Source organism: Cornus florida, unplaced genomic scaffold, assembly GCF_030987335.1.
Source record: "Cornus florida cultivar Cherokee Brave unplaced genomic scaffold, ASM3098733v1 CherokeeBrave_3.0.0_Hap2_Chr02, whole genome shotgun sequence".
In the NCBI taxonomy this organism is placed as follows: Eukaryota; Viridiplantae; Streptophyta; class Magnoliopsida; order Cornales; family Cornaceae; genus Cornus; species Cornus florida.
Window position 1 is genome coordinate 1,707,139 of NW_026775572.1, and position 10,473 is coordinate 1,717,611.

The window sequence follows — 10,473 nt, forward strand, 5'->3', positions numbered from 1 at the left end:
CCCAAAAGGTGAATGACAATTTCTTACGATGTTTGAAATACTTATTATTTTACTTGCATGGATCACTTGCATAATTGTTAAGTCTATTATATATTATTGGTTATTAATACATTAAATAAGGAAGTGGAGGGCCTCATTTTTTATATTTGATATGCATTGACCAATCAAATATTTTGTCTGAGTGATCGGTGCAAGTATGAGTTTTGTGAAATGAGTTTTTAAAAACACATTTTCTTGGTATAATTTTAACGATCATTTTAACTTACAAAGATTAATATTTAATTAGGATCAATCCAACTATCAATGTTCACTCACTTCATGCCTTGCTAGCCCATGATTGAGGTTGTATTTTTGCTAATTCCAATCATTTAAAGTCCTAAAATTAAAATTTTCGATTCTATATATTGGAAGATTGATAGCGCTACAAATGAATTGAACTGTTTATAAGCAGTTCACGCTTGGCTCCTAAGTCTCAACTTGGACTCCATTAAGCAAACGAGTCGAGCTCAAACTAATGAATCATATTTATTGAAGGTTGAAACAAATCCGAATTGAGCAGTTTTTAGTAATTATCTTATTTCAGTGATTAATTTTTATTCTTCAATATTTTTGTAATTTTTAAAGAGGGTGTCATTTTTGTTATAATTCACTTTTTATATTATTATTATTACTATTAAATTTGTGAATTGAAAGTTCTTTCATCTGTAAATATTGAACTTTCATGAAGCGTGTGCCTTAGTGGGGTAGTATTTCATCCCTGAAGGAATAATAGTACTAAAGAGTACTGTAGAAGATCTTAGCCAAGGAATAAAAAAAATAAAAAATTGATGGCTTGATGAAGCAGTATATATGGCATCAGGAAAATTGATGGCTTGATCAAGCAATATATATACATGGCATCAGGGCCGTCTGATATTTTTAAAATTTTGAGAGCTCCTCGTCCAACTTTCAAATCCGATATTCTTTATAAAGTTTTACACGCGTATAAAATTTAAAAGAATGCATAATTTTTATTAAAATGAGACGATAAATAACAAAATATATTAATATTGAAAACGCACAAAATAATACCCGATCTTAGTACTTTATGAAAAGTACGATCAAATTTAAATAATTTTTTTTTAAAATATATTCAACACAACTTAGTCATAAAAATCAAAATTCAATTTTATATCAAAGTTAAATGTAATCATCTTACATTTTGAACTACAAAATTATCAATTAAAGTACTCTATTCAAGTTTGTCCAATATATCTTTTTCAATGGATATCATAGTCAATCCATTCAATCTCTCTCATGACATCATTAATTATAGGTAAGATTTGATTAACTTCAAACTTGAAAAGTTTCTCTCAACAGATGTAATTAGGGACATCAATTTTTACCGCCCCGCCCCGCTCCTTTAATAATGGATATGGGAACGCTTTTTATACCGTTGGGGCGGGCATGGATACAAATTTTGTACCCATTGCGGGTCACAGGATAGGTAAGGGTTTAATATACATATCCCAGGGGCCCCGCCCCGCTAAGCATATAACTATATTTAATATATATATATATATATATATATATATATATATATATAATATTAATAACTTATTTTAGCGACTTACCCAGTTACCCATCTCTTACAATCATAATTTGGGATGTAAAATTGGTATTAAATTTGCTTTTGTTTTGGTTATGTTTGGAAGCTGTAGCTTAGAACTTCTTGTGATTTGATTGTATTAAACTTTTTTTTTTTGTTTATTATATTATCTGAATTAGGTTATGTGCATGTTATTTTTTAATTTTTGTTGAGATACATAATTTCATTTATGCTGTGCCATTTTCAGGCTTTTCACATTTAAATACCAAGAGTTTAAGTTCCAAAAAGTGGGAGAAAAAAATTTGTTAGCGAGACGGGCACGGGGGCACAATATTTTCCAACAGGGCGGGACTGGATATGAAAATCCAACCCATCGTGGGTCTCGGGACGGGTATGGACTTGACAAAAATTAAAAGGGGTGGGGCGGGATTTAGGGAAACCCGCTCCAAACCCGCCCTGTTGCCATTCCTAGGTGTAACTATAATTGAGATAGTCATAATACTCTATTGCTACGTTTGGTGTGAAGGAATGAAATGAAATGGAATGCGCATTCCAATCATTCATTTGTTTGGTATGCAACTTAAAGTGAGAATAGGCATTCCATTGGAATGGAAATTCATTCCTGGGAATGAAAATCCATTTCACAACTAAACCTATAGAATGACCATTCCATTCCCAAATAATTTATTTTAAAAAATCGACTTTCCAAAATACCCTTATATTCCAAGTCTAAAAACCACCATTACCTTCCACCACAATCATCTTCGCCTTTCACCACCACCACCACTATCACTGTCTTCCACCATTACCGACTTTCACCATCGCCTACCACTTTCCATCACCACCGCTACCGCCACCGTTTGCCGTAACCATCATTGCCGTCTTTCACCACTGCTGCCTTTCACCACCGCTACCGCCACCACCTTCCACTACCACCATTGCCATCGCCTTTCACTACCACCATTGCCATCGCCTTTCACTACCACTGTTATAGCCTTTCACCACTGCCATAACCACCTTCCACCATTACCATAACCATCTTTTACCACCGCTGCTGCCTTCCACAACCACCAACAACGCTGCCATTGCCTTCGACCACCACCATTGCCTTCGACCACCTTCCATCACCACCACCTTCCACCACCGCTTTCACCTTTGCCACCGCCACCACTACCACCATCACTGCCATCTTCCACCACCACCACCATTGTCACCACCTTCCGCCACCACCCCCACCGCCACTTCCACTGCCTTCCACCACCACCATAGTCACCCCACTATTTCTTTCCACCACAACCACTACATTACTGCCACCGCCTTCCACCAACACCACTGCCACCTTCCACCACCACTGTCGTCACCAATTTCCACCATTGCCACCATCGCCGCCTTTCAACACCACCACCTACACTACTACCGCTTTCCACCATCCACCATCGCCACTGCCACCATTTATTTTTAAAAAATTATTAGAGAATATCGTTTTGTTAATTTAATTTAATTTATTTGTTACTAAGGGGGATATTTTAGAAAATTCAATTAGAAATTTATTCCATTCTAAATTTTAAATTGGTCCAACCAAACACTAGAATGGTTATTATCATTCCATTCCTACACATTTCAGATTACAACCAAATAATAAAATGAGAATGACCATTTCATTCCATTTTCATTCTCATTCCATTTCCACTTGCATTCCATTGCATTCTCGCACACCAAACGTAGTATATATGTAATCAAAACATTTGAAAAATAATAACTAAACATTTTTATAGATTAAATCAAATACTTCAATTGCCTTTTTTATTTATCTTAGTAAAGTTTTTCTTAAAACTTGTAACTCTCAAAATAATTATATCCCATTAATATCAAAAACCATATCATATTTTAAGAAATCTGTGATAGTTGATTACATCCATCACTTAAAATTTTGTTTGTTTGGATTGTGCTTAACCACGTTCACCAAAGCCCAAAAACAATATAATAATAAACTAATTTATTAGTTTATATATATATATATATATATATATATATATATATATATATTTTAAGGAAAGGAATAGAAACAAATTATAGTTACCATACAAATTATTGTATAATTATAATTTTTTTAAAAAATTATTTATTGCCACAAATTTATATGAATTATCTTTTAATTATGAAAATTATGATTTGAGTGTCAAGACATATATTACTATATTCTTACTATGATTCTAAATTTATAATCCTTTCAAATTGGAGATCAAATTGCATGAGATGACCATGTCACAGGACCGGCATGGTCATCTCATGCTATGTTCACCCATGTGTTGCATCTTTCACAAAGGCATTGATGAAGCCAGTGGGGAGTGATTTTCTCTACACTTTATCATAAGCACGGTGGTCAACCCCATATTTGATCACTCATGCCAATGTGTCCCACTTACAGTTGATACCGTGTTAGAAAAGAAGGGTCACTTAAATGTAATGAAGTTAATAAAGAGAATGGTAGTAATTAAAATTGTTCCTTTTTGATCGCCACATCACATCGATGTTCAATAGAATTCTGAACAGTTATAGTATTTGTTTTTTAGGATGAAAATCACATTGAGATGCATATTATTTCGAAATCTTAATGAAGTGGTAATGATATGAAATTTTAGATTTTATTTATTAGATTTTTTATTCTAATTTTTTGAATTTTTTTCAAGAAATTTTATTTTTAATCTTAATTTTAGGCTTATTTTTTTTATTTATTTTTAGTATTAGATTTCTTTATGTTTTAGATTTCTTCTAAACTTAAGTTTCTTCAAGTTTTAGTTTTCTTTTAGAATTAGACTTTTTTTTTTTATTATAAATATGTGTACCGTAAAATGTAGAATTAAATTTTTACATATTTTTCTTAATTATCTTTTTAGTTTTGTGAATTCAAAACACCACACTGTTAATCAAAGATAATCTGTTCACGATCGAAGCCAAAAATACCCTGTAGATATCTCAAAAGAAAATTTATGGAGTATAAAACAGAGGTGAAGTGAAGAGCCATTTAGAGAAAGAGAGGGAAGTTGTGCAGAGAGAGAGAGAGAGAGAGAGAGAGGAGGGAAGGATATATATATATATACACACAAACATATTTTTATAGAGAGAAATGGGTTTCCCAGCAAAGAGCAGCAATGAAGGCTGGGGCACGGGTTTCCTTCTCGTTTTCTTCCCTGAAGACGACGCGGTAATCAATAAGAAGAAAAACACCACCACCACCATTAATACTCTGCTCAGACGCTCCAATTCAAACCACCTTCTCAGCAAAGCCCAATCCACAATTTCCATCTGTGCCCTCCTCATCTTCATCACCCTCCTCCTCTTCACTCTCTCCACCTTCGAACCCACCACCACCACCAATCACTTCGCGTCTCGCAAACACCTTTCATCGTCAAACCCTCCAATTTTGTACAAAACCACTCAAAAATTCACACACTCGTCACCTCCTCCATGGCCAATTAGCTTAATTACCAATCACAATTCGCGTTACACACCCAAAATTACTTCTTTACCATCACTAACTTCACATGCTCTGCAAGGAATGGGTACTCTGTATAGAAGAGGCACAAGAGCCATGAACGACCTTATTGTGGCTCATGTTGTTGAGTCGGTCACAGCACACGAACTTCGCTTGTTCTTAAGATTCTTGCATCGCTCTGGTCTCACCTCAAGATCGGACATTGTCTTTATTTTTTCTTCAACCTCGCATTTGTCTGAGTTTGATGGTGTGATTCGCGGAGAGAACGAGTCATTCACGAAACTAATTCGTCGGTATCAACAAATGAACGGTACTTATGTGAACTCGAAGGCGAGTTTTGACGTCACCCAGTTCGTGAAATTGGCTAAAAAGGAGAAAGAGAAGGGAGAGCCAATATGGGGTCGAAGAATTCGAAGCAATTACAGCAGCGGAGAAGGAGAAGGTGAAGGTGAGTTGACTCGGTTGAGTTATGGCTCGGTGGTGGGGTTTGAGGTCGACGAGCTCGACCCCGAGGACTCACTTGCCGGGTTTCTAGACCATGTTCCAATGAGCTTGAGAAGATGGGCTTGTTATCCGATGCTACTGGGCCGAGTTAGACGAAATTTCAAGCATACAATGCTAGTGGACGTGAAAGAAATATTGCTACTCGGTGACCCGTTTGGCCGAGTCAGGAATCGGAGTCCCGAGTCGGTTTATTTATCAACAGTTTCAGAGAGTATTCCTACTACACCCAATAATAAGCATGGAAGGAAGAAATCGGTGAAGACTCAGTCCCACAATCAAAACCTGGTTAACCCAGTGATTATAGTTGGTGGAGCTCGGGGGGTTCGGCGATTATCGAATGTGATGTTAACGGAGATCGCTCGGGCCGCAATGCAACAGAAGCGGAAGAACTCAATGTCCGAGTCAGGACTGTTCCAACAACTCGTTGGCAATGGGTTTATACTGAAGAATGTAAATTTGATTTCGTCAACCGAGTCAATCCCGGATGCGAGTTCACTCACTGGGTTCTCAGGTTCTCTCTTGTCTTTATCAAATCATACAGTGGTTAGGCGTTGTAATAGTAATATAGATCTTACTTCTGTTATTATGAAGCATTTGTGTTCACTAGAACTATATTCCTCAGTTTATTGTGATTGCTAGCAAATAAAGTACATGGAAAAACAGAATTAGAGTTTATTTAAAAAAACAAAAAAATTATTCTACATTTGTTTTTTTGTTCATAGAATGTATAAAATGACTTTTACAGTTTTGTACATTAAATGTTAGTTAAGAAATGATATTCACAAGAAACCATTGCATCTACTCCTCTGCATTTCTCTATTCAGAGACTGCTTCATTTTTAATTAGTTACTGACAGTGCAGACAGACAATTTTGTTGGTCAAACGCTAAATTTACCTTCGGTGCTGACTTTGAACTTTTATGAGTGCTTCATGATTTGGCTGTCATCTGTTGAAGGGTTGGTGCCATTTTAGCATCATCACACCCAATTCTTTTATCTAGAGGTGACACCCTTCTTTATCATAGTTATGAGAATGTTAAAACGCGCCAATATGGTTCGTGCTCACAATTGCGTCTATATTGTTAGATCAGACTCGTATAAATGTCAATAATCTTTCTCAAGTGACTGCAATGCCGCATATATAGTGAAAAAATGAGTGAAAAATGTGAAGGGCTTTAGGAATTAGAGAGGACAAGAATCATCTCCAATTAAATTTCTTACCAGAACTTCGCAGACTTCAATCACGTGACTTGAATTTTGACTTGTCATCATTCAATCAAAGTTCATATTAAGAATTTTGTTACAACTAAATTTGTAAGTGGTAGACTTTGATCAAATGATAGTGGGAATGAAGCTGGACCAGATGCTTGCATTATGGTTTGCCGTATCGACTGTTACACGACTTAACGTTCTGTTCGTAACTCCTTTTTAAGAGTTTGATACCGTTACAAATCTTCATGAATTGGTCGATTCGAACGGTTTACATTGATATATGTTCACCCGAGTCTATTACACCGCGACTGCGAATCATAGTTGTAGTGTTAGAAGAGAGATATTGAGCTTTGATTAATCATTAAACCCATTTGCTAATGATGTTTCTACCGCGTTTTGTTTGCTGGTGGAGAGAGAGAGCGAGTGTGTGTGTGAGGGAAAATGTGCTAATACGCGCATTTGCTTTAACCTTACAAGCATTGGCCAACCGAAAAAGGCTTTATTGTTGTAGAATTCAAGTGAGGTTTAAAAGAAGAAAGGAGTGGAATTTAAGTGAGGTTTAAAATTTAAATATATTTTAATGTTGTTGGGGAATTCAAGTGTGCAGTAATTACTCCCAATATTGATGTTGCTAATTTATAGGTTGACACAATAAAGATCAAATCTGCTACTCTGGTCTTAGAATTTATTTTACATTGGGTTGATAAAACTCATAAATATTGCTGAAAACATTTAATATACCTTTGTTACAGCTTACAATTAAATATTTAAGGTCAAATTGGTCACTTCAACTACAACAAAACACTTTCTTGAGTGTTCAAATTGACCACTTCAATAAAAGTTAAAATCATTTTTCTAATTTTACATACTAAAAACAAAAAAAAGAAAAAAGAAAAGCAAAAGGATTAATTTGTGTTATGATCAGAACAACTGACTTTTAAGGTAAAAAAGAAAAAGAAAAAGAAAGAGTGGACTATCAAAGCAGGTACGAAACTATAATTGTATGATAAATATGTGTTTGCATTGATTAATGAAAGCATTTAATGGAACTGATTGATTAAGCTTATATTACAGTGATTAATAAGCCATAAATTTAGGATAAATACGTAAATGACATAATGGTAGGTAAGATGATATTACAGTAATAAATTGAAAATCCATGTCCAAATGTTGGCATTTGATGCTCTCACCCATTAAGTGGATGATCAAATAAATATATCCAACCATGGCTAAAGCCTAAACCCAAACGACCGACACCAATAATGTGTGCCACAAGTTCCATCACACAACTCATACGAGACAATTCACTTCGCTGGCGGACCCCCTATTCCAGTGTGTGTGTGTGTGTGTGTGAGAGAGAGAGAGAGAGAGAGAGAGGGAGGGGGGGGGGTGTTTATCAGGGTAAGATTAGCATATGATACTTTAATGAATAGAGAGTAATCTTAAAACGACAAAATTGCTTTAAAGCTACCTTTTTATTGGATACCAATTTTATCCTTTTAAAATAACTTTTACAATGTTTATAAACTAGTAAGTGTTTTTTTTCACTAAATTACCTTCAGTTGGTCTCCAATTTTCAAATTATTTTTAATTTTTAAGAAAAAATTAAATTTTTGTTATTAAAATGATAAAAATATATATATATATATATATGAATAATTGTAGGGCTTTGATATATCGATAAAATAACTACATTTTGACCGGTAAATCACACGTAGCAAAATAATAATAATATCTTCACGTGAAAATCTTGTACATTGAGCCAACTCTTTAAATTCACTAAATCATTACACCCACTCTTCACCATCTCATGCCTGCTCTTTCACACGGAGTTTCCGGAGCCTCGTTTTTTTATTTCTTTTCACTTTCAAAAAAGGAATTTCTTTTGTGATAGAATATATATATATATAAATAATATGTTGGGACCCATTGCGAATATGTTGAAAAAGTCCAATTACAAAAACGAAGAAGAAAATAAAGAAGGAAATAAATAAAACAAAAAGTGAAAAGAAAGAAAAAAAACAAAGGAGAGAGAAAGGTGACAATATGAATTATATAATAGTACTAAAAAAGGCGAATAATCATTGCAATTAGGTGGTTGGTGCTTCGGATAAGTGATTGAAAGCGGTGTGGTTGAGAGTTGAAATGGCGATTAGGGAGGGAGGCTCCAAAGTGATAGTGGTCCATCAACTTAGGAAATGGTTTGTACACGGAAAGTATATAATCCACAACCCAACAACCCACCCACAATATTAGGGGGGGCAAAAAATTCGTGAATCCGTGAATTCAATCCGATCTAATTCGATCTGTATTGATTGGATTGGATTGGATTGGATTGTCAGTCCTACGTATCGGTGGTGGATTCAAAAAAATTAAATTCGTAGTCTCACGGATCGGTGGCGGATTAAGCTATCAAAATTTTGATCCGATCCGTGAATCCGTAATATATATTTATATAATATTAATATTATAGTAATATCTTTACTTTTTGGTAGCTAGCATATATATATATATATATATAGACATATATATGAACTCCAAACATACCATTTTTTTTGTGTTTTCTTTTTTAGTAAGTATTATACAATTAGTTTTATAATATTTATTACTCAATAAATAACAGTGGACCACGGACTTTTCATTTAATCAAAGCCTAAACCTAGCCAAAGATGAAAGTACTCAAAGTGTTAAAGAAGAGCATAGAGAAAAGCGGTTGCTTCACCTATTATGCGTTTAAATTGATTTTATTTATGTTATGTTATACAGCTTTGTAAGTGAATCTCAAATTGGTGAAAACAGACCATTTTGAAAAATTCAGTCCGTAGATTGGATCCGATCCGATTCGATCGGTTATTTCACCAATCCGATCCGATCCGATCCGTTGGCTAATGAATTGGTGGCGAATTTAAAATCTCTCAATCCATTGCGAGCGAATCGAATTAGGATTGATGCCTAATCCAATCCGATCCGTGGCCACCCCTAACCCACGTCATCTAATTTATAAACCAAACATCACATTTTAATTACATGAATTGATGGTTACAAATGCGGTCACCGTATAATAATATTTTTGTATGGTAAATCACTTCTTAAAATGGAAAGACAAATTCTATTCGTTTGCACATTAGCTCAATGTATAAGAAAAGAGTAATGATTGCAAGTTGAGAATAGAGTAATTTATCATCTATATATATATATATATATATATATTCCACAGTATTCACTATTTCTCTTTTTGACAATTAAGTGCGCCGTGGAAGCTCAGGAAAGACAGGTTGAATTAGACTACAATAAAAAAAATATCAGATTGACTAGTTTAATAGTAGGATTAAGAATTTTTTAGCATATATGTGAATATAACAGTAATTAAGACAAAAGGAAAGGCAGAGGGGATAAAAAATAGCAAAAGATTCAAACAACATGGCCAGCTATTATAATCATATCCGATTGACTCCTTTCTTTAAACTGAAGAAGAATTACTAATATATATATATATATATATATATATATATATATATCTCATATTACAACACTTCAATGAGAAATGGATGGCAACAAATGTTTTCCTAGCAGAGTTGACTGATATGGTGGCGGTGGTGGTCGACCAAGTGGAGTTCCAACTTAGAAGTGGGCAATAGAAAAGACAAATTACTGAGAAGTCTTGGTACAAATTG

The 10,473-nt window shown here is 34.5% G+C and overlaps 1 protein-coding gene across 1 annotated transcript; it reads left to right on the plus strand.

The window, feature by feature from the left end:
* The first annotated feature begins 4,715 nt into the window (after positions 1-4,715).
* Positions 4,716-6,227, plus strand: LOC132288848 (uncharacterized). Its single transcript, XM_059789890.1, has one exon. The coding sequence runs from the start codon at positions 4,716-4,718 to the stop codon at positions 6,225-6,227; it is 1,512 nt and encodes a 503-aa protein (XP_059645873.1).
* The last annotated feature ends 4,246 nt before the right edge of the window (positions 6,228-10,473 follow it).